This window comes from Oryctolagus cuniculus, chromosome X (assembly GCF_051225735.1).
Source record: "Oryctolagus cuniculus isolate XC-2025 breed Fujian yellow rabbit chromosome X, ASM5122573v1, whole genome shotgun sequence".
Classification (NCBI taxonomy): Eukaryota; Metazoa; Chordata; class Mammalia; order Lagomorpha; family Leporidae; genus Oryctolagus; species Oryctolagus cuniculus.
The window spans coordinates 58,199,255-58,225,341 of NC_142888.1; the positions used below are offsets into that span (position 1 = coordinate 58,199,255).

Consider the following 26,087-nt stretch of genomic DNA (forward strand, 5'->3'; position numbering starts at 1 on the left):
GAATTTTCAAAGCCCTTTTTGGACATCTTCTTCCCCAGATACTCATAAAGGAAGCTTAAAAGTTTTTTAAAAAATTATTTAAGCTAGGCCCCTGTATGCCTCAGGCCAGTGATTGTTTCTGACATTCTCCTTGAAGGTAGAGCTTTACCAGACAGCAGACTCCTAGTCAGGTCAAATAACAAAAACACCATGTGCTTGAATTTCTTCTAGGGAGCTACAAAACATGTTATTGGCAATGCTCTGGGAAGTTATTTTGTGTGCAGAGCTGAATCTTTTACCCTCTTTGGTGAGTACCAGTCTTCTGGCTTTGGTGAAAGGAAGTTGGTCAAGTTACAATGCCTTAAATCTTGCTTTTTGTATCAATTTCCAGCAGCTCTGCTTGAATAAATGCTCTTCAGAATTTGTAAGCCTTTTTCTATCTTCCAGAATTCTGAAAATTTTAAATTTTTCAGTTTTTGCTTTTTTGTTGCGGTTTTTATGGAAGGGCAGTTCATGGAGGTCTCCAGTCCTCCGTTCTAAAATTCCTGCTGCCTGAACTTAATAATTGTGTAATATTGGCAGGTTATTTTTCCACCTGTATCTCAGTTTTTTAATCCATAACTGGAGACAATCATAGTATCTACCACATATAATTATTGTTTAGCTCATTAATTAGATCTTGTACGTAAACTTTCAGTTATGTATTATGTGTAAGTTCTAAAGGTTTGCCTACAACATTGCTCCTATTATTAACAATGTTGTATTTCACACTTAAAGTTTGATAAAAGTGTATGTCTCTCTGTCTTTTTTATTACAGATCTATTTATTTATTTGAAAGGCACAGTTACAGAGAGGGAGGGAGAGACAGTCAGATATTTTCCATCTGCTGGTTCACTCCCAAATGGCTGCAAGGGCTGAGGCCAGGCTGAAGCCAGGAACCAGGAGTTTCACCCAGGTCTCCCATGTGGGTTCAGGGGCCCAAACACTTGGGCCATCCTCTTCTGCATTTCCCAGTTGCATCAGCAGAGAGCTGGATCAGAAATGGAGCAGCAGGGACTGGAACCAGCACCATAAGGGCTGATGGCCCTGCAGGCAGAGGGTTAACACACAGCAGCACAGTACCTACCCCCAAATCAAATCTCTTTTCAACTATTTTCACAAAAACTAAAAAACAGGAAATTAATACATAAGCCTACATTAGCGTTTTTTAAAATGGTTAGTGCTATGTATAAAGTTTACTTCCATTCTGATGGAATGGGTGAGTGTTTGGCTTCTAGTTGAAATGCTGGTTAAAACACACATGTCTCATAACAGAATGCCTGTGTTTGATATCCACTTTCAACTCCTGAGTTCAGCTTCCTGCCAGTGCAGACCCTTGGTGGCAGTGGGGATGGCTCAAGTGATTGAGTTTCTGCCACCCACATGAAATACCTAGAATGAATTTTAGTTTTCGGGCTTTGGCCCTGGCACTTACGGGCATTTGGGAATTGAACCAGTGAATAAGAACTCTCTCTCCTTGTGTCTGTCTTTCAAATACATAAGTAAAAAATAAAAATAGGGTAGATATTGCGGCCCAGCAGGTTAAGCCATTGTTGGGGACACTTGAATCCCATCTTGGAATTTTGGTTCAAGTATCGGCTACTCTATGCTTCTAATCCAGCTTTCTGCTAATGCACCTGGGAGGACACAGATGATGGACCAAGTACTTGGCTCCCAGCTACCTATGTGGGAGACCCGAATTGAGTTCCTGGCTTCTGGTTTCTGCTTGTCCCAGTCCTAGCTATTGTGGGCATTTGGGGGAAGGAACGAGGGAATGAAAGATCTCTCTGCTACTTTGATTTTCAAATAAAATAAGTAAATATTTGGAAAATATATATATGTTTCTCTACTGTAAGTTAATTGTAAAATAAATAATTTTAATTATATACATTGTCCTAAATTTATTGTATATACCATAGTATTTCTGTTGATCTTTTAAGAATAGTAACTCTAACCATGATAATTTTTAAGGAAATGGATAATGGAGTCTTTGTTTTGATCTAGTGAAACCTGTTCTTTATCAAGATATGACATGTTTGTGAATGCTTTCTTTGCCTGATTTCCTCATAAAGGATCTGCTTTCTTTTCTCTTAATCTACAATCCTGTGAATCAAACAAAATATCAGCTCAAAACACTTCTTAGCCTAATTTCTGTGGCTGATTTATTTTCTGTGGTGATTTTTTTTATCTAAAAAATCTGTATTCAAGCTACAAAAGGTTTTACTTTGAGTAAGCTACAGGACACATATGTAAATATGTACAATGGTAAAGTTCTTTTCTGTATGATACCAAATTAACTTTAACATTATGAAAATGCATGGTTCATGTACTGTAAAAGGAGAAATGTTCAATTAATAATGTGAGTCTGTGCATAAATCCTCTAAAGCTTATTTTTCTCAAATAATGTTGCTCTTTGATGTATCATTCGTTCTGTTAAAATCAGGCAGTCACAATATAATTATAGAGCCAGAAAACATGAACACTGGGGCTGGCTGTGCGGCATAGCAGGTAAAAATGCTGCTTGCAGAGCACCAGCATCTCATATAGGTGCGGGCTCAAGTACTGGCTCCTCCACTTCTGATGCAACTCCCTGCTAATGTGCCTGGGAAAGCAGAGGAAGATGGCCCAAGTACTTTGTATCCCATCCATGTGCCCTAGCAGTTGTGACCATTTGGGTAGTGAAGCAGCAGATAGAAGATTCTCTCTCTCTCTCTCTCCTCTCTCTCTTTCTCTCTCTACCTCTGCTTCTCTGTAACTCTGCCTTTCAAATTAATAAATCTCTTTAAAAATAGACACAATACAGATTCCTTAACATTTATAAATTACCACACTTGGACTGTAGAATGGTATAATTATGTCTGCCTGACTTGAAAACATGAAGATACTTTTGAAAGTACTGACACTTCTCTGAAAACTATAAAATATTTTCACAGTACCATGGCATTAATCTCCTACAACAAAGTTATGATAGACTTTGATGTTGTAAATCTAGTAACATACCCTTGAATCTTTGAATGTAGAGCTTTTGTAACAGAAGTGCTGAACTTTCAACATGAAGGTGCAAAGTATATGGACTTGGTTGAGCCTGTTAAAATTTTCGAGTTGCTGGTTACTACTTCATTTATGCCTATTTCCCGAACAGAAATAATTCAGTAAAACAAGCCTGGACATGCAGTTCCTCCAAGGCTTAAGAGGGGAGAAAGGTCTACTAACATGAAACCATTTATACCACAGCTCAGTGAATCAAAATAAGAAGGCATTAAGTGATGAAGCAAATCAATAGTTTAGAAAATAACCTGTTGCCTCTCATCACCTATATGCATTACTTTGAATCATGAGAGGTTACAAATCTACCTAGTGAGAATTTTGAATTAATTTTTAAGCCTTTAAGCCTATAGAGCTTTAAAACTGATATTTGTGAAAATCTCCAAAGGATACAAAATTAACAACATTAATGTTCTATTTGTAATCAGACTTTAAGACTTTTTCTCCCAGGATGGTTTTTTATCAAATACATGTCATCAAAAGTAGACATGTAGACATCATTAATGAATGTTTTTCTTTAATCCTAGATTTCCAACTTCAATAACTAAAAATAATTTCAGGAAGTCCTTGAGTTTGTAATATTTTATATCTCAGATTTTGTGATGATTTTGTAGTGTTTTCAGTTAGTTTGACATAGCTTTCTCTTTTGAGTATCATGTCATTTTAATAGAAAAATATCAGTTCTTAACTCTTAATACTTACTGATCTACATGGATAATAAAGAAGTGAATACCTTTCTTACTATTTAGCTGATTGTGGTATTATCATTTTTATCTAAATCTCAGTGACATATTTAACAACATGTGCTATCATTGAAACTATGTGGATATTTTCAACGGAATGTCTCCATTTGTTTAACACAACTGGCTATTTCCATAAAAAAGAATGAAATTATGCAATTTGAATGAATGACCGAACCAGCAGGACATTATGTCCCATAAAATAAGCCAAAAAATTTTGAGAACCAAGTGACTCAATGGAGAGTGAGTGATTATTGCAAAGACAGAAATAGGAGAATGGGTTAAATTGAGCCAAGGAAAATTATTAAAAATATTTGTTATATCCCGAGAGAGAGCCAAGAAGGGGAATGTTCAATCTTTTTAAATATCCACTATCAATTTGACTATCATGGTTATATAGACCTCAATTTGAAGGCAAAGATACTACGTTCAACTATCAGTCAACATTTACATTGCATTAGATTGCTGTCCATCGGTACAGTCCTAGGTGTCCCTCACATTAAATATCAAATTAGAAAAAGTTAAGGGGTGGATGTTCTAGGGTAGAGGTTAAGCTAATACTTGTGACCCCTGAGTGCCATATTGGAGCACCTGGATCCAGTCTGAGCTACTTTTGTTTTCCATCCAGATCCCTGCTAATGCACCTGTGAGAAAGCAGATGATGGCTCAAGTGCTTGGGCCTCTGCTACCCACTTGGGAGACCCAGATGGAGTTCCTGGTTCCTGTCTTCAGTCTGGCATAGCCCCTTCTGGCTATTGCAGGCATGTGGAGAGTTTAACAGTAGATGGAAATCTCTCTCTCCTCTGTTTCACTCTTGTTTTCTGAATAAATAACTAAATAAATCCTTTTAAAAAGAGAAAGTTCAATAGTACTGTTATCTCAATGTATTTATACACTATATTTTAAAAATCCATTAATCTGTTGATGTACACCTAGATTGATTCTGTATCTTGGGTATTGTCAATAATACCACAATAAACAATTTGTCTATTTTTTTTTCTATTTTCTACTAAGCTTTTGAGGTCTTATCCAAAAAATCCTTGCCCAGACCAATGTCGTGAGCATTTACTTGTTTTTTTTTTTCTTCTAGTAGTTTCACTGTTTTAGGTATTAAATTTAAATCTTAATCCATTTTGATTTTAATTTTTCTATGTGATAAGAGATGGAGGCTGTGTGCTTTCATTCGTCTGCATCTGGATATATAGTTGTCTCAATAATATTTATTTAAGACATAGTTCTTTCCCTATTTTGTGTTCTTGTTGACTTTTTCAAGTGAAAGGATCAAGGCATAGAAGGAAAATTAAGTCATGATGTCACTCGAACATGGACTCTAAATCATTTGAATATATGGAAATAGAATGTGCAATACTGATTATTCAGAAGCTGGGAATGCAAGGGGAGACATGGATAAGGAGGAGTTGGCTAAGAGGTAAATAGTTACTTATAAGGTAGGGATATGTTCTGGGATTCTATTGCACAGTAAGGTTACTAAGTTTATAATAGTGTATCTTGTATTATACATTAGCTAGAAGAGAAGATTTTGAATGTTCTTACTGCAAAGAAATGATAAATTTGAAACACATGGATCAGCTAATTGCCCTGATTTGACCATTGTAATACACACATACACACACACATAAATATATACACATGTATCTGCATATCACTCTGTATATCATAAAATACTACTATTTTGTGTCATTAATAAAACTTTAAAAATTGTATTGGCTTAGTTATGTGAAAACTTGAGCAACATGTCTAGACACACTGTTACACAGTTACACATGAACATAGACATAGACAAACACATATCGTGTTGCTAGGGGAAATGTAGATATAAATTAAATGACTTCTAAGAATGCCTCCTTCTGTCTACTAATCAGATGTGGTTACGAATCAGATATCTGAATGATAGTACAAGTGATATCAAAGCAAAGCTAATTTACTTTGCAAAATTCTTGATAGTGCTGGAAAAGAAATGAAAAAGAATATAAAGCAATACTTCAGCTTCAGACTAGACTTGAAGACATAAATTCTGCTTGGTTTAAAATTTAGAACATTATATTAACAAACAGGCTTTCATTTTTAGTTCTTGTTATTTGTTTGAACTGCTTAAGAGCATAGTAAATTCGGTGTGCGGACGCAGTTGCGTGAGCGATTTCTGCTTCCCTCCGTGCGGTGGAGCAAGGCTTGTTCCTCTCCCACTCAGCCACGCAGGTTCGACATTGTTTTCCTCCCCAAGGTTGAATTGACCAAAGCACTGGTTATGGAGAAGCCTAGTCCCCTGCTGGTCGGGCGGGAATTTGTGAGACAGTATTACACACTGCTGAACCAAGCCCCAGACATGCTACACAGATTTTATGGAAAGACCTCTTCTTACGTCCATGGGGGATTGGATTCAAATGGCAAGCCAGCGGATGCAGTTTATGGACAGAAAGAAATCCAGAGGAAGGTGATGTCACAGAACTTCACCAATTGCCGCACCAAGATTCGCCCTGTTGATGCTCATGCTACTCTAAATGATGGTGTGGTGGTCCAGGTGATGGGACTGCTCCCCAGTAATAACCAGGCTTTGAGGAGATTCGTGCAGACATTTGTCCTTGCTCCTGAGGGTTCTGATGCAAATAAATTCTATGTTCACAATGATATCTTCAGATACCAAGATGAGGTCTTTGGTGGCTTTGTCACTGAGGAAACTTTCTATGACCAGACTGTCAGCAATGACTTGGAAGAACACCTAGAGGAGCCCGTTACTGAACCAGAGCCTGATCCTGAACCAGAACCAGAACCAGAACCTGGCTCTGAAATCCAAGAGGAAAAGCCCGAGCCAGTATTAGAAGAAGCTACTCCTGCAGATGCTCAGAAGAGTTCTTCTCCAGCACCTGCAGACAGCTCAGACAGCACAGGAAGACTTGAGGACATTTTCTTGGGCATCTGTGACCAGTGAGAACCTTCCACCCAGTGGAGCTGTTCCAGTTACTGGGATACCACCTCATGTTGTTAAAGTCCCAGCTTCACAACCCGGTCCAGAGTCTAAGCCTGAATCTCAGATTCCACCGCAGAGGCCTCAGAGGGATCAAAGAGTGAGAGAGCAACGAATAAACATTCCTCCCCAGAGGGGCCCCAGGCCAATTCGTGAGCCTGGAGAGCAAGGTGATGTTGAACCCCGAAGAATTGTGAGACACCCTGACAGTCACCAGCTCTTCATTGACAATCTGCCTTACGAGGTGGACAAATCGGAACTGAAAGATTTCTTTCAAAATTATGGGAATGTGGTGGAGTTGCGCATCAACAGTGGTGGAAAGCTGCCCAATTTTGGTTTTGTTGTATTTGATGATTCTGAGCCCGTTCAGAAGGTCCTTAGCAACAGGCCCACCATGTTCAGAGGTGAAGTCCATCTGAATATGGAAGAGAAGACTGGAGCTGCTAGGGAGGGAGATCGTCGCGATAACCGCCTGCGGGGACCTGGAGGCCCTCGAGGTGGGCTGGGTAGTGGAATGCGAGGCCCTCCCGGTGGAGGCATGGTGCAGAAACCCGGATTCGGAGTGGGAAGGGGGATTGCTCCACGGCAGTGAATTGCCCATCGCTGATCATCACACAGCCGTACAAACCCCAGCTCCTGCAGAGTGGTGAATTTCTTCAACCAGCCTTTCTTGGAGTATGACCTAGTCTGTTATAAACTGCTTACGTTTGTACAACTTCACTTCTCTTGTGTTAATGGTGTGTGCTCCCTTTCCCTCCTTCTTCCCTTTAGTCCTTCACTTCCAATTTTGTGGAATGATATTTTAGGAGTAATGGATTTATAAAGAAGATAAAGACAAAAGACTGAATTTCCTTGCTTACACTTTGCATATACAGACTGGATTTTTTTAAAATAGCCATTTCTCCCCAAAGGAATGTGTCTTGCTTATTACTGACATTTGGTATGTTTCATTCATTGGAATATTTCTTATTTTCTACATGTTCCAGAAACCTGTGAGATGCAGGATTTGATAAACATTTTGAAGGCAAGAAAAATCCAGTTGTTCTATGAGAGTCATGACCTTCTGGTGTAGAAAAGTTGCCACTGGAAAATTTAACAAGTTTCATTTTCTCTAGTATGGCTAAAAACTGAATAAAAGGTGTTAATAGAGTTAATTTGTTTTGGTATGTGATCACAAAACAATTCTGAAACACTGTTTCTACCACTAAAACTTAAATTGTGAGATAGGATTTAAATGTGTAGTATGCAACTGATGAGCTTTTCTTGAACTGTTAGAATTTTTTGAAGTAGAATTTTTTTCATTTTTAATTTGTATTTGTAAAAAAAAAAATAGAAACAAAAACAAAAAAAGTCCCGAAATCCAAATAACAACAGCAACAAAAAAAACCAGAGCAAAACTGTTGTGCCTTCTCTTTGATTCCAGTCTTGACAATTGTTTAAACAAAAATAAATTAAAATCTTCGTTTGTTTGTCATCTGTTAACATTTGTTATGCCTTATTCTAAAATTGAGTCTCAAACTGGAATGCCTTTGAGGACAGATATTTCTATAGAGGTCCTTTGACCTAAATAGTTCTGCATTTGTATTAAGTTTTATTTTGATATCTAACTGGATTCCTAATCATAGCCCATAAGAAGGAATGTGACTTTAATATTGAACTTCACTGATATACTCTAGTGTCTGCAATTTTTTTTCCTTTAAATCATAGCCATATGGTAAATTTTCTATTTTGTTAAGGTTCTCTTTTATTGATGGGCATGCAGTGGGTATTTCTTGGAAATGGCCAAATTTTTATTAAAATATTTCTGGAAGAAAATTTAATCTGGTAATATAGACTAATACTCATTTTGCAAGAAAAAAAGCATAGTAAATTCATCAAATTTAAATAAAGAAATTTCTTGTTTTAGATAACAAATCTGCTATTAATTCACTGTGCAAATCTGAAAAATGTCTCAAGGCCGATTTATTCTGAAAGTGAAGGAAACATGGTGAATTCTTCCTTAAAGAAGAAAATAATACACAGGTCTAGTTATATGAATATAGCAGGTCTAGTTATTTATTTTCTTAGGTTTTTATTTTATAATTAGAAAATAGTGGTCTTGCTGTAAATAAACTAACACATTGCTCATTTTTACATGTTACATGAGAGGCAACCTGTTTTATTTTTAAACTGCTAGCATACAGAGCGTATTGAGTTGTGAATTAGCGAACATTTCTTTTTTCATTTCTCCATGATCCAGAAGAATTAAACTGGAAGTGAAGAGCTAGTTGTATAAACTAAATGTCAAGTTCACTTAACATAGGCACTGTTTATATTATTTAGTCTATAATCAAGACATTTATGAACATTATATACTATTCACAGATATTTGCAACTATAAATTTAATTGAAAATTCTATATTTTTTAGAAATATTTTCATTTTTGTTTAAGTGATTTTCTTACCATCAGATGAAAACTTCACTTTACATTCAGGAAAATGCTAAATGATGATGTGTGTAGCGATTTAGGTTTCATTTCCTGTTAGTTAAGTATACAGAGCAGGAGACGGCAAATTCTTTCTGTGTAGTGTGGAACAATAAATATTTTAGGCTTTTTGAATCATGGGGTGTCTATCCCAAATCCTTAACTTGGCTGTGTGATGTGAAAGCAGTTACAGGTAATAATAAATAATAGGCATGGCTGTGTTCCAATGAAACTTGATATGTAAAACAGATGAGAGGTGGGGTTTGGCTTGTGGACTGTTGTTTGCCAATCACTGACATATACTATATCCTGGTCTACCAGAAAAGGCCTGAGTTATGAGTCTCTGGCATGGTTATTAAGCATACATAGGTAACATCTTTACCTAGCACTCCTTAGGAATACAGGGCCTGCCTTTCAGCAATGTGAAAATGCCAGGTACTTTTTTAAGTGGATGAGGAACGGCAAGGAAAAACTACTATATCATTATTTTTTAAAAAGATTTATTTTATTTATTTGAAAGACACAGTTACAGAGAGAGGTAGTCCGCTGGTTCACTCCCCAGATGGCTGCAATGGCCAGAGCTGCGCCTATCTGAAGCCAGGAGCCAGGAGCTTCATTTGGGTCTCCCACGCCGGTGCAGGGGCCCAAGGGCTTGGGCCATCTTCTAGCGCTTTCCCAGGCCACAGCAGAGAGCTGGATCAGAAGAGGAGCAGCCGGGAATAGAACCAGAGTCCATATGGGATACCTACACTTCAGGCCAGGGCTTTAACCCGCTGCGCCACAGTGCCGGCCCCTAATCATTATGTTTCTAACTTGAGTTTTTTTCTTAGAACTCTAAACAAAACCTTCATCCTTATTTATAAAACAAGATTTTTCAGTTACTCTAAAAGAAATAGCCTAAAAAACACTAGTGTGCAGGATAAGGTGGGTGTGGGGAACATACACACTAGGTTACAAAGGAAGTAGACTGTAGTGGTAGTTAAGATCTACTTTAGTTAATTTTTAACAACTTCTAAAAATTATCATGAAGGGTGGTTGTTTGACCTGCTGCTTGTGATTCTGCTTGGCACACTTGCATTGCATATCAGTGTGCCTGGATTCAAGTAGTGGCCCCTACTCCCAGTACCAGCTTCCTATTAAGGTACATCTTGGGAGGCAGTAGATGATTACTCAAGTATTTGGGTCTCTCTCACCATGTGGGAGACTCAGGTTAAATTTCTGGTTCCTAACTTCTGCCTGGCCCAGCCCTGGCAATTGTTGTGATTTGGGGAGTGACTCAGAGGAAGGGAACTCTGAGTTCTCCCTCTATTTCTCTGCCTCTTAAATAATTGTTTAAAAATTTAAAATATCATAATTTTAAACTTTTTTCTTTGTGTTTTACTTTTGATTATCCCAGAATACCTGTAGTTACAGACTTGGCTGTTGTAAGAGTATCTGTAGTTAGAAACTTGGTTTTTATTCAGTTGAGAATTAATGAATGTATATGTTAGACATATAGTAAGTACAAATTATCTACCAAAAATTAAAGTATTACACTTCATAATTTAGTAATTAATTTATAAGGAAATTGTGTGGGTAGACTTATAAACTAAATTGATTTCTTATTTAATGTTAGCATTTTAAATAATGTGTGCACACTATAGCCAGTTGTGGCATAATAAAATGAAGTACGTGCCAAATTTCCAGGTGCAACATTCAGAAAACATATTTTTCATATTCCCTAGTTCATTTCTACTTGTTAAAATATTGCATTTTTCTTCACACTTCATGAAAAAAATTTCTATAGGTCATAAATAACTTTTAGTACCAAAAAATGTGTGTTTTCATTTATTTTGGTTAGAAAAGCAAGTCTTCTACAAATTTAACTCATGAGAAGTAAAAGTAAAAATTCCAAATGTGTATAATCTAAAGGATAGGGGACTGAGTTTATAAATATATATCTTTTCAAGGTTTGGTTTTAACTTTATTCTTTGCATCTTCCATAATTCATTCACAATATCTACTAAATTCTATTGTATGCCAGGTACTAGGTATGTGATGTGGAATAAAACAAGAGCTCTGTCATCATGAAGTTTATGACATAAGTGGGGGAGATAGTTAGTGAATGGATAAATATGTCCACAAGTAATAGCTTTGTAGAGAGGTGGATTTTAGAGGACTGTGTTATTTTACTCACGAAGTGGATTGTATGGAATGTGAGCCAAGAAAAGATTCTCTATGACATTTAGAAGCCAAGATTTCAAGTGCTGAAATAGTAAGATGGAATGAAAGTGTGTGCTTGGTGATCAGAAAATAGACACTGATGAGATAAATTCTGGATGAATGTAGGTAGGAGAAAAATACTAATTTGAGCAGAAGCAAAAACCACACACACACACACACATACACACGTTTCTAGCTCAACAGGCCTTAAACATTCATTTTTGGAAATTTTTTGCATGAAAACCTAATGCAAATAATACAGCTTCAGTTGGAAGCCTGAAATATGAAACCCAATGGAATCAATGCCCTGCAATATTGACATAGTCATACAAGGCAAAGATTCATTTTAAAAGTGTCCAGGCCTCCAAGTATTTACTATCTTTTTGGGAAGTTGTAATGCCATAAACAGATCGTGATTCCAAAGCAAATGCTTACAAAATCCTAGAAGCTGCCTGGTATAGGCTGAATTGTATCCCCCACAAAATTCCCACGTTGAAGCCCTAAGCACCAGGATCTCGGCATGCTACTATGATTAGAAATAGGAACTTTAAGAGGTGTTGATGGTAAAATGAAGTTACATGGGCATACTCTATTCCAGCGTGACTGGTGTGCTTATAGGAAAAGCAGACTGAGACAGAGAAATGCACAGAGGAAAGGCCACGTGAAGGCAGAGGGAGAATATGGCCATCTCAGGAAAAAATCAGCCTTGCGGATACTTTGAACTTGGACTTACAGCCTCCAGGAACTGGGAGAAAGTAGTTTTTGCTTTTGTAAGTTACCTACTCTGTGACACTTTGTTATGGGCATTCCTAGCAAATGAATAAACTTGTCAGAAACCAAATTGGGAAAAGTGCCCACTTTTCCAGGGCTCTTCAAGCAAATATGTTGCTTACATTGAATCATTAGGCTGTCAGGGAGACAGTGTCATTTTCTATTGTTACTACATTTAGATGCTCCGTGACTACTCACCAAAAATAAAAATGAAAAACTATATAGCAAATGCAACAAGATTTACATGTATTTTGAAATTCAGTATACAAAACACTGAACTTTGTAGGAAATAGGAAAGCTACAGAAAATATATCCCCTTTAAAATTTCAGGATATTGGGGGCTGGCGCCGTGGCTCACTTGGCTAATCCTCTGCCTGCAGCGCTGGCATCCCATATGGGCACCAGATTCTAGTCCCGGTTGCTCCTCTTCCAGTCTAGCTCTCTGCTGTGGCCCGGAAGTGCAGTGGAGGATGGCCCAAGTTCTTGGGCCCTGCACCCGCATGGGAGACCAGGAAGAAGCACCTGGCTCCTGGCTTCGGATTGGCGTATCATGGTCCATAGCGGCCATTTGGAGGATGAACCAACAGAAGGAAGACCTTTCTCTCTGTCTCTCTCTCTCTCACTGTCTATCTCTATCTGTCAAAAAAATTTTTTTTCAGAATATTGGGATATCTCACTTTATTTTAAAGTAGAATTTAGACAGTATTGATTAGTTTATAAGGAGATTGTTTGGCTTGATGGAAATGTAAATTGAGGAATATTTTGAAAAAAATTTAAAATCTAAAATATGTGCAAATGCATAAAGTTATGTAAGTTTTATTAGAATGTCTTAGGCAACAGACTCTTTAGATAAACAAATACAATATATAATTAGCACATCAAGAAACATGGAGTCAGGAGATCTAACAAGGAGTTTAACTTTGTCAGTTTTCTCTGACATTGGGGAAAGTGTATTTTGTTTATTTTGGTCACTCTGACCCTATATGATGTGTAAGTAAGAAGTTGTAGCAAATGTCTCTAATACATACTGCAGCTAAAAAATTCAAATTTTATAGGATTAGTGTTCCTGAAATGCTTGGAGTTTTTCAAATTTTCATAAGTTTTCATATTTTGCTCCCAACATTTATTTACCTGATTTATCCATTTCACTTTCTAGTTCAAAATTATATTTATAATGATACAAAGTTCTGTATTAGAATTGAATTAGGTTTAGTGTAGTGATTGTCACCTTACACTTCTAATGATTTTGAAAGAACCAGTCTCATGAATTAAAAATAGGATGTGAAGTAAAAGGCTATTAATAAAATGGAAGAAGGTAGTGTTATGGAATTAATATTCTGGCATCAGATTCTCTGTGAAGTCAAGCATGTCATCATTAATGCCTGTAAGTCACGCTGATTGAGAATGCAGGTATCTGAGGTTTAGCGATTTTTAATACCTCTTCAAAGTTGTATGAGAATTTGACTCATGCTCTTGGTATATCTAGTACTAATTAACTAGCCCACTGCATGAGGAAATTTATATTTTTAGGTTTTCTTGAATAATCACAATAGTACTGCAAAATATGTATATATTTTTAGCTGCCATCATCTGCCTATATGTTTTCCTTTCTTAATTATAATATAAAATGAAAGTGGTTTAGATGAAACCTTATAACTTTGTTGAAAATATAAGAGTGTAAAATAAGCGCTATGAACAATATGCCTCATTACAAGCATAACTTTCCCTATCACAGTGGTTCTCAATTCTCTCTGTACAAGAGAATCTCTGGGGAACTTCCAAACTACCTATGCTTCAAACCTACTATCTGCTGGTCGGAGCTTCTTTAGGGTCTCCCACGCAGGTGCAGGGGCCCAAGCGCTTGGGCCATCTTCCAATGCATTCCCAGGCCATAAGCAGGGAGCAGGATCAAAAGAGGACCTGAATGGGTGCCCTTTTAGGATGGTGGCGCTGCAGTCGGAAGCTTAGCCTGCTATATACCAAGCACCAACCCCAGGACATTTATTTTTAAATCTTCACCAAATGATTCTAGAGTGCAGTTCAGGTTGAAGAATATTGAAAAATACAGACAGCAGGGGTGGACGTTTGACAGTCATTTCCGTCAGAGTACCTGGGTTCAAGTCCAGGCTCCGGCTGCTGATTCCACTTCCTGTTAATTCAGACAACAAAGGCTGTGGATGATGGCTCAAGTAAATAGGTCCCTGTCACCCATGTCAGAGACCTGAATTAAGTTCCTGGATCCTGGCTCTGACGTGGGTCCAGTCCTGGTCATTAAGGGTATTTGAGGAGTGAGGGAGCAGATGGGAGATCTCCATCCATCTGTCTCTCTCCCTCCCCCTGTCTCTCTCCTGCTCCAGCTCAAAAAATGAAGCACAGGAAGAGTATGCAATCTAAAACTATATCCACTCATCAGGTATTCTGCTCTGTTTTCAATTGATCAGTACCTCCTTCCTCTCTACTCTGGATCTACCAAATTCAGTTAAGTGTAGTCACTGATTTCTAAGATAGAAGTGACACACTGATGATATCTACATAATATCTACATAATATATCTACATAAGTACATAAGTACATAATATCTACATAATATATCTATGTAAGTACTGAGTCTGGTTTCTATACTGTTTTAGAAAGTTAGAATTACTTGCTAAAACTTCAAATAAAAATCTAAATTTTCAGCTGTCATTAGGTGGTTTGCCTTCTCTCATTTTGGAAGTGTCTGCTCTCTTTAGAAGGGGCATTAGCTCTCCTTGCTAGAAGACTTTATTGCTACATATTATCTCATAGGTATCCAGACAGAGAGCCACTTGAGATTTATTCCTGGTTCATGATCTGATATAGTCTCTGAAGGTACTTGAGATTTTAAAGCTCAAATACATATGTCCCCAGAGAAAGCAGTACCTAATTACAGACAGAGAAAAAGTATGGTATTTGACCTGGAGAGTAATGGACAGATCATGAAAGTGGGACTGGAAAGAGTTGCATCTTGCTGCTTAGAAATCTCCATTCCCCACCTTTTCACATTCCCTTCACCTTCAGCACCCTCTACTTTTCCAACATGTTCCTGATCTTATGGCACCTGTTTTCATCATTTATTCATTCTGTATATTTGCTTTAGATTCCTTGTTGAGATTCTTTATCAAAATGAGTAAGTTACATTCAATTCCATGTGTTCTGTTTTAAAAATAACCAACATGGACCCCGGGTTTTGGTTCAGTATATGATGCAAGAATCCCACATCAGAGCCCTGGTTCAAGTCCTGTCTGCCCTGTTTCAGATACACCTCCCTGCTACTACACCTGGGAAAGCAGCAGCAGATGACCCAGGTACTTGGGCCTCTGCCACTTATGTTGGAGATCTGGACAAAGTAAAGTTCCTGGCTTCAGCCTGGCCCAGCTCCAGATGTGGCAGCCATTTGAAGAGTGAACCAGTAGATGGGAGATCTGTTTCTCCATCTTTCCCTCCTTCTCTCTCACTATGCCTGTTTTTAAAACTTTTATTTAATAAATATAAATTTAGAAAGTACAACTTTTGGATTATAGTGGCTTTTCCCTCCCATAACCTCCCTCCCACTCGCAATCATCCAACCTCCCATTTGCTCTCCCATCCCATTCTTCATCAAGATTAATTTTCAATTATCTTTATATACAGAAGATCAACTTAGTATATACTAAGTAAAGATTTCAACAGTTTGCACCCACACAGATGCCTTTTTTTTTGACAGGTAGAGTTATAGACAGTGAGAGAGAGACAGAGAGAAAGGTCTTCCTTCCATTGGTTCACTCCCCAAATGGCTGCTATGGCCGGCGTGCTGCGCCAATCCAAAGCCAGGAGCCAGGTGCTTCCTCCTGGTCTCCCTTGAGGGTGCAGGGCCCAAACACTTGGGCCATCCTCCACTGCACTCCCTGGCCACAGCAGAGAGCTAGTCTGGAAAAGGAGAAACTGGGACAGAACCAGTGCCCAACCGGGATTAGAACCCGGGGTGCCGGCACCGCAGGCAGAGGATTAGCCTAGTGAGCCGCGGCACCCACCACAGATGCCTTTTAAATTGGCAAATAAAACAGCTGTCTGCATTTCAATGTTTATTGCAGCTCAATTTACAATAGCAAAGACATGGAATCAACTTAAATGCCCATCAACAGTAGACTGGATAAAGAAAGTATGGACTATGTACTCTACAGAATACTACATAGCAGCAAAAAAAATGAAATCTGGTCATTTGCAACAAAATGAAGGAATATGGAAAACATCATGCTGAGTGAATTAAGCCAGCCACAAAGGGGAAAATGTCATGTTCTTCCTGATCAGTGACAACTAACTGAGCACCTAAAAGGAAACCTGTTGAAGTGAAATGGACACTATGAGAAACAGTGACTTGATCAGCCCTTGTCCTGACTGTCGAGGAACAACTTACTACTTTATTTTTTTTTTAGTATTTTTTTTGTTCTACTTAATACCATTGGTTGAACTCTTTAATTAACACACAATTATTCTTAGGTGTTTAAATTTAACTGAAAAGTGATCCCTGTTAAATGTAACAGTGGGAATAAGAGAGGGAGGAGATGTACAGTTCGGCACATGACTATCAGACTTGCCCCAAACGGTAGAGTTAGAAACGTGCCAGGGGACCAATTCAATCCCATCAAGGTGGCATGTGCTAATGCCATCTCACTAGTCAAAGTGATCAGTTTCAGTTCATAATTGATCATAATGATAGGATTAAGTGTCAAAGGGATCACATAAACAAGACTAGTGTCTGCTAATACTAACTGATAGAATTAAAAAGGAGAGAACGATCCAACATGGGAAGTGGGATACACAGCAGACTCATAGAATGGGCAGATGTCCTAAACAGCACTCTGGCCTCAGAATCAGCCCTTAAGACATTTGGATCTGGCTAAAAAGGCCCATGAGAGCATTTTAGGCATGGGAAGTCAAGACACTCTGGCCAAAAAAAAAAAAAAAAAAGAAAAAAAAAAAAAAACAAAAACAGAAACAAAACCCTAAATGAAAGATATATGCGTGTGAGATCCCAGTGGAAAGAAAGGGCCATCAAAGAAGGAAGTACCTTTCTCTGAAGGGAGGGGAGAACTTCTACTTTGACTTTGGCCTTGTCTAAATAAGGTTGGAGTTGGCAATCTCAAGAGGCTTCCATAGCCTTAGCAGTTCATGACAAGAGCCTTGGGTGATTACTGACGTCCTGAATAAGAGTGTCAATTGTTAAATGAACAACAGGAGTCCCTGTGCACTTACTCCCCATGTAGGATCTCTGTCATTAATGTATTGTACTGTGAGAATTAATGGTAAAACTAGTTTTCAAGCAGTACTTTATACTTTGTGTGTCTGTGTGGGTGCGAACTGTTGAAATCTTTACTTAGTATATACTAAATTGACCGTCTGTATATAAAGATAATTGAAAATGAATCTTGATGTGAATGGGATGGGAGAGGAAGCGGGAGATGGGATGGTTGTGGGTGGGAGGGAGGTTATGGGGGAAAAAGCTGCTATAATCCAAAAGTTGTACTTTGGAAATTTATATTTATTAAATAAAAGTTAAAAAAAACACTAAATAAATCTAAAAAGCAAATCATGAACTGATATTGAAATTTCCAAATGATTTCATCTTTTAATCTAATGAGATGATCATGCTTTTTTGTTTCTATTGGCATGATCACATAACTTTCACATATTTCTGTAACATAAGATGAATTAACTGATTACTAAATGTGAAACCAGCCTTGAAAACTTGGGATAAAGTCTACTAGGCTGTGACACATTATTCTTTTAGTATATCACTGTATTCAATTTGTTAAAATTTTATTAAGGGGTTTTACATCTGCTTGCGTTATAGAGATTGATCTGAAATTTCCTTCTTTTTAACCATCTTTATCAGATTTTAGAATCAAGATTATACTTCCTTAATTAAGTACATATTATTAAGTATTTCCCTCTTTTCTATTCATGTTATTTCTATATTTGTGTTACCCTTTACTAATATTCATTACTATTATTCATTAAATATGTAGAAAAACTCACTGGCAAAGTCATTAGGGCTAAGGATGTTCTTTGTGGGAGGATTTTCTAATAAAATATTAGATTTTTAAAAATGTTTTATTTACTATTTTAAAGGCAGGGTTACGGGGAGAGAGGGAGCAACGGAGAAAGTGGGGACATTCCACTTGCTGGTTTACTCTCCAAATGGCAGCAACAGCTGGGACTAGACCAAGCCAGTGCCTGGAGCCTGGAACTCCATTTGGGTCTCCCACATGAGTGGTAGAGTCCCAAGCACCTGGGCCATCTGCCCCTACTTTCCCAGGCACATTAGCAGGAAGCTAAATCAGAAATAGAGCAGCCAGAAGTTGAACTGGCGCCCAGCCCATGTGGCATGCCAGCATCACACAGGCAGCAACTTAACCTGCTGCACCATAACAGTGGCCCCAAGGATAGAGTTTATTTAACAGAGATTTGATTATTCATGTTTTTATTCTTCTGTTATCTTTTTTGGATTGTAAATTTGAGGAATTTATTTAATCTAAATTGTCAGAGTTATTGACATAATGTTTTTCATAATGTTTTCCTATTTTACCTTTTTTGCCCTTTATGTTTAAAGAGTCTATAATTTTGTTCACTTTTTATTCCTGATATATAAAATATTTATTATCTCTCCTTTTTTCATTATCATTCATGTTAGGTTATGATTCTTTATTAACTTTTTCAAAAAATTAACTGATACTTTCTGTGTCACTTTTCTATTTTTCATTTTGATTTTTAAAAAAGTAATTATTTAGGCTGGTGCCGTGGCTCAATAGGCTAATCCTCTGCCTGCAGCGCCAGCACCCCAGGTTCTAGTCCCGGTCGGGGCGCCAGATTCTGTCCCGGTTGCTCCTCTTCCAGTCCAGCTCTCTGCTGTGGCCCAGGAGTGCAATGGAGGATGGCCCAAGTCCTTGTGCCCTGCACCCACATGGGAGACCAGGAGGAAGCACCTGGCTCCTGGCTTCGGATCAGCGCGGTGCGCCGGCTGCAGCGCACCAGCCACAGCAGCCATTGGGGGGTGAACCAACGGAAAAGGAAGACCTTTCTCTCTCTCTCTCTCTCTCTCTCTCTCTCTCTCTCATTGTCCACGCTGCCTGTCAGAAAAAAAAGTAATTATTTAGGTAACTAGTAATTTGAGAGATAGGGAGAAAGATATACATCTATTTATAGAGAAAGCTTCTCTATGATGGTTCACTCCCCAAATACCTGATATTAGCCCAGGGTCCAGGTTGGGAGCCCAGAACTCAAACCAGGTTTCCAATGGGAGGTGCAGCACCCAAATTATTTGAGCTGTCACCACTGCCTCTTTTGGTTCACATTAGCAGGAAGCTAAGGAGTCAGGAATGGGAGCTTAGTATGCAACTCAAGTTCTGTGTTATGGGATGTGGGCATCTAACCATTAGGTTAAACTTCTGCCCTTGACTTCTATTTTTGTAAGTATTATTTCTTTTCCGCAGTGTTTTTGAAGTTTGTTTTGCTCTTGTTTTCCAGCTCCTTTAGGTGGAAATTTAAATCATTGATTGTCAGTTTTTATTTTCTAATACGTGTATTAGGTTTTGAATCTGAAAATTTTTCTCAAAGGACTACTTTAGGTACTTGTCATGAGTTTGAAAATTTTATGTATTAATTGTCAATTGCCTTAACATATTGTATAATTTACATTTTAATTTTAATTTGATGCATAGAGTCGTCAGACTTTATCATTCATTTTATTTGTATTTGGAATCCTTCTAATTATCCTTTGATAATTTATTTCTAGATGAATTCCATTGTGGGCATAAGACATATTCTGTGTATTTTTAAAATATCAGCTTTGTTGATGTTTTTCTTAAGGCATAGTGTGTGGTCAGTTTTGTATAAATGAACTGTGTTCATTTAAAAAATAAGGTAAATGTTTCCAGTGTTGGTGAAGTGTCTTACGCATTATTTAGCTGGGGATTTTCAACTGTGGTCATGCAGATGTTTTATACCAATATCTGTTCTGTTAGCAACTGAGAATAAATTTCAGTCTTCCACTATATATTTCTTATAGGTCTTTCAATTTTTACTTGTATTGTTAGCAGTGAGGCAATTGGTTTAAAAATTTTAAATCATTATTTTTTGTATGTGCTCGAAATGACTGCTTTTTTGGATTTTTCATTTTGGTGGCTAGTTTTTAATGAGTAAAGAATTCTAGGTTGCTATTTATTTTCTTTCAACCCTTTAAATATGCCTTTTTTATTTTTGGTCTTCTAGTGAGAAGTCATCCTTCTGGCTTATTTTTATACATTTAATAATTTGTACCTTTAAACTGTTTGAATGCTTTATAAGATTTTTGTGCTGATTTTTACAGAAATTTTGCTATGATTTGTCCAAATATTGTTTTCTTTGGCATTACTTTCTTGCAGTTTACTAAGCTTCTTAAATCAGTGGAGCATTTTTCATTGCTTTGAGCAAGTTACTGGTCCTTGTCTCTGCTTTGATAATCATTTTTAACTCTAGGGTCCCAATTATACATACAATAGCAAGTCCTGCATGGATATTACGTTCTGTTCTGTTTCCCTTGCCATTACTTGTTCTGTTTCTGTGTATTCTTTGTTAACTTATGTTTAAGGTTATCCATTTTGTGTTTTGATGTGCAATTTATTATTGAACTCATACATTGAGTTCCTAATATCAGGTATTATATGTTTCAGTTCTAGAATGTTTGCTTGGGCTTTCCTTTTAGATTTGAAATCTTTAATAAAAATTTCCCTTATATTTTGATTCTAGTATCTGGGTCCAGATCATTTGTGCATATTCATCTAATATTTTCTCCTTTTCTTGCTTATCTGCCATAATTTTTGCCTCTTTGTATTTCTAGTATTGTTATTTTATGTTGAGTATTATGTGTATAAAAACATAGAAGATCCGTTAGATATTTGTCCCCCTACCACGGATAATTCTCTTTTTTCCATTAAACGTTAAAGTAAACTACTGGTAACTCCAATTCAAAATCAAGCTGATTGGCCTCAATTTGTGGGGCTTAGTTTATTTTTTGATTTTCCCATATAGGCAATGGCATGACCTTTATGAAAGGAAGTCCATTTGGGAGACTGATGAATCTCTGTCTCCTTGGTCTTTTTGAGATTCTGGTTCTGCCCTTAATGCATTCGATCTTAGTTCACTAGGCTCTTATTTCTCATAACTTCAGTATCTGGTAAATGTCTTGAAAGAGTGATAATATCCTTGGTTTCCTAAGCTCAACAAAGTTGCAAAGCTTTGTTTCTACCTTTTGGAAACTTTCTGCCTAGGTTCCTAGCCTCCTACACTGCACCAGAATTAAAAAAAAAATCATGTTGAAACCTGGCTATGTGTTCCTTTTTCTGGAATTATCCAGTGTATCATATTATCCAGCTGCAAACAACTCCTGAAAGGTTTGCTAATTTTTCTTTCCCACAGCAAGATCACTTTGCCTGGGGTAGTGTGCAACCTGGGAAAATATGATACACTCTTTCACAGAGAGTGGGCATACCCCAGGGTAGTAATAGCTGGAGAAAATCAGCTCACCTTAGATAGCTTTTCCCCTTTCTTATATTTGAGTTCATTTATTCATCCTTGCTTCTACATCTCTGATTTCCTTTAAAAAAATATGATTTTGCAACTTTTGATGCTTTTTCTGATTGTTGTGATGTGAATATTGGGCTTCATTGTGAACATCTTATTCAGAAGCAGAAGTCAAATCATACAGTTTTTAAAATTTATTTCTAATAATCTGGTTTAATTCTTTTCATTAAAAACCTAGTTTTCTTTTTTTTAAAGGCAATGAAGATTGTATTCAAGGTTATTGCAATAGGGGAGAGAAGTCTGAACTCAATTCCTCTGTAACACAGGGCAAGAAGATTTCTGGGTGCAGGAGCAAGAACATAGGCCATCCACATCTGTTAATTGGCTTTCCCCAAAAGAAAAGTAAACCTTCTCTTACCTCTGTTACAGTGTCTCATTTTACATCCTCCAGGAAGACACACCAGAGTTAGGCTCCTACCCTCCCACAGGAACTGGGAGTCAGAGGCACTATCTCCACTGCTATCTACATTTATTTTATTTTTATTTTGTTTTAGATTTTTAAAAACTTTTATTTAATAAATATAAATTTTCAAAAGTACAACTTTTGGATTATAGCAGCTTTTTCCCCCCATAACCTCCCTCCCACCCACAACCATCCCATCTCCCGCTTCCTCTCCCATCCCATTCACATCAAGATTCATTTTCAATTATCTTTATATACAGAAGATCAATTTAGTATATACTAAGTAAAGATTTCAACAGTTTGCAACCACACAGAAACACAAGTGTAAAGTACTGTTTGAAGACTAGTTTTACCATTAATTCACATAGTACAACACATTAAGGACAGAGATCCTTCATGGGGAGCAGGTGCACAGTGACTCCTGTTGTTGATTTAACAATTGCCACTCTCATTTATGATGTCAGTAATCACCCGAGGCTCTTGTCATGAGCTGCCAAGGCAATGGAAGCCTTTTGAGTTCGCCAACTCCGACCTTATTTAGACAAGGTCGTGTTTTCAACATGATAATGTTATGTTTTAAAGCAACTTACTTTCTAGTAAACATTCTTGTTTTGTGATCTGTTTCTTTTTTCTTTTTTCTTTTTCTTTTTCTTTTTTTTTTTTTTTTTTTTTTTGGACAGGCAGAGTTAGTCAGTGAGGGAGGGAGACAGAGAGAAAGGTCTTCCTTTTCCATTGGTTCACCCCCTAAATGGCTGCTACAGTCGGGGCGCTGTGCCAATCCGAAGCCAGGAGTCAGGTGCTTCCTCCTGGTCTCCCATGCGGGTGCAGGGCCCAAGCACTTGGGCCATCTTCCACTGCCTTCCCGGGCCACAGCGGAGAGCTGGACTGGAAGAGGAGCAACCAGGATAGAATCCAGCGCCCCGACTGGGACTAGAACCTGGGGTGCTGGCGCCACAGATGGAGGATTAGCCAGGCGAGCCACAGAGCTGGCCTGTGATCTGTTTCTTAACTAAACTCCCTTTTTTTAAGGATGAGGGATTTTTTTTTCCTGAAAGTGAAGTAATTCTATCCTAAAGGATACATTCAGTAGTGCCATACAAAAAATCATATACTGACCATTATTTCCATTTAAATAAAGGCAAGCAAAAAATCAATTTTTGTGTAATTCACTTTCTCCTTAAAATTTCTTTTCCAAAAGCTAGATATGAAACAGGATTACAATGTTAAATGGTTTTATTTTGTGTATTCTTTAATTCTTACTATGTATTGATGGTGGGGCTGCTTTATCATGAGGATAGAGATGCTATAAAATAGGTATAAGAGACAGGTCCCTATGGCAGAAAAATTCCTTATTTTTTTCTAACCTCTTTAATCTTTTATTAATATAAAAAGGCCAGCATTGTTTCTTACTGAAAAATAACCTGCCTTGATTAAATATGCAATTCCACAGGTATATATGGTGTTTTTTTTTTCTTTAGGTACAAGTCATTTCCTTTGACCGTTACACAGTTGAGCTGGAGTGAGAATCATTCTTGGTAGACTTCCCTTCTTTCAGCCTTTCCTCCAAGTGGACCCTATTAGGGTTTTAGGCCCCCTTCCTAGACTTCCCTGAGTTCCCCTTTCATCTTACATGCTCCTTTTCTCATTTTTCTAATGTTGTATTTCCTGCTTTACCCCGGTATTGTTAAAAATGCTTCAAATCCTATGGTGAAGAAAAGGGCGGATGAAAATTACCTTTATAGGTTCATCTTTAAGGGCAAGAAGTAATGTTTGAGTTATCTAATTGCCACATAAGGTGAAACCACAAAACATAGTGGCTTAAAGTAAAATTATCGTTTCTCTTATTTCTATATGTTTACTAGATTTAGATGGGTACCCTTGTTTAGAGTTTCTCACATAGTTCTAGTCAGATAATAAATGCAGCTAGAGTTATTTGTTTCCCTGGATTCCACGTTCAAGGTGAATTCTTCACTTGCATAGCTAACATCTTACCTGAGATGTCTAGAAAATGTGAAGAATGACATTCTCTCTCTGTCTCTCTCTGTCTCTCTCTCTCTCCATGTTTTATCCATGTGTATAGCTTGAGCTAAGTTACTACATGAAGTTTTAGAGTTTTCAAGGCAGTCAGTTTTTACATAGTGACTGAATTCTCCTAGGGAGTACATTCCAAGAGATCAATGCAGAAACCACAAGGTTCATTATGACCTGACCTTAGAGATTATTCATCATTATTTCTACTACAATATACTTGTTAAATGTAAACCCGCCTAGTTTCAGCATTAGAGAGGATTATGTAAGTTCTTGTGCATCTATGTGGCAAGTTCCACTGGGAGACCACTTTCGAATACTAGCAGCTACAAGCTACATGATGGGCTGCTGAGAGAATTCTACATGCCACCAATGTTAACATCTTGATAGCAGTTCCCTGTTCACTTTCAAAGAACTAATTAAGCATGTTGAGTTTCATTTTTAAAGTTATTAACTTAATCTTGTCTACATTAGGATAAGTCATGTTAGATATGAATGACAAAAACAGATGAAATATTTCATTGTTGGGAATTTGAATAGATAAAAATATGACAGAAAAAAATACAATGAGGACAGATAGCAATATCTATGCGTGAATCTACCTTATGTAGATTACACATAGAAAATAGGAAAAATACTTTGAAAATTATTTAATAACTTTTTAAAGTTATGAAATGGAAAGTAGCCTTATGAAGCTGATATACATACCCTGCAGAAACAGAGAAGAAAGTGTTTTCAGAATCAAAAGATCTATGAACAGTAGGAGCATGCTGTTTCAGATATTCATTGGCATGAGTGTACCAGTCATTTTCTAAAGGTCTTTATATTGTACTCCCTTCCAAATTTGATTATAATCTCCAAGTACATTTGTTAAAGAAAGCTTTTTCAAGCTTATATTTTATATTTCTAAAAGAGAGCAAACCATGATTATATTAGCAATCTAATTTGATTTCTTTCTAAAAGCCTTGATGTCCCTTCTGATCAAAGTGAGATCTTAACACAAGTGTGATTGTTTGATCTTTACAAATTTGATTTATTTTTTCAATTTGCATGGATTTTATAAAACTATGTGTTACCTAAGTTAGCCAACTCATCACCAAATGCTCATTTACTATTATTATAAAGTTGACAGTAAAATCCTGGACATGTAGCAATCAATATTTCATTACGTTAGCATTTCACAAAGATGAAAAGTCACCTTTCTGTTGAGATCTTTGGGGGTTGGACTGAGTTTCATACAGTAATTTTCCAAGATGTTCTCAATATTTGTTAGCTTCCTTGTTTACAGTTGGAAGAATACTCAGGAAAAACTGTTTTAGATATCTTCAGTCAAGTACACCTTCATTTAAAATAGCTAGTGAAATTTCAAATGTGAAGAAATGAGGATTAATAGTGGTGAACATACACACCTACAATTTAGGCTTTCAACTCATTTCTCTTTTCTTTTTGTTGGAAACAAGTCTCTATGATTACTGTTTGGAGATGTCAGGGAAACATCTGTCACAAACACCTGGAAATTTGGTTTGATTCTTTTGGGTGCTTCTTTCTTGGGAAAATGTTTGTTTCTTCTTCTTAAATTGTCTTGGATTTTTTTCAACAACCTTTACATGTCAAATGTTTTCAAGTTTTTTAGCTTGACACCTTGTATTTGTATTTGTTTATAAATAAGGAATAATCATAAATTAATTTTCTAAGACTACAATTATTTAATTAGAAGTTATACTGAGCAATATATCCAGGTAACATTGTGATTCTTGTAAAATCGTTCAGTTTTTGATTATTACCTTTTAGAATAGGTGTTCCAAATAAAACTTC

The 26,087-nt window shown here is 37.1% G+C and overlaps 1 protein-coding gene across 1 annotated transcript; it reads left to right on the forward strand.

Annotated features, from left to right (window-relative positions):
• The first annotated feature begins 5,927 nt into the window (after nucleotides 1-5,927).
• On the forward strand, nucleotides 5,928-7,440 carry LOC100353286 (ras GTPase-activating protein-binding protein 1). Its single transcript, XM_002716299.6, is given in 2 exon segments — nucleotides 5,928-6,693; nucleotides 6,695-7,440. Coding segments are annotated over 2 exon segments (1,308 nt in total). The 5' UTR covers nucleotides 5,928-6,069; the 3' UTR covers nucleotides 7,379-7,440.
• The last annotated feature ends 18,647 nt before the right edge of the window (nucleotides 7,441-26,087 follow it).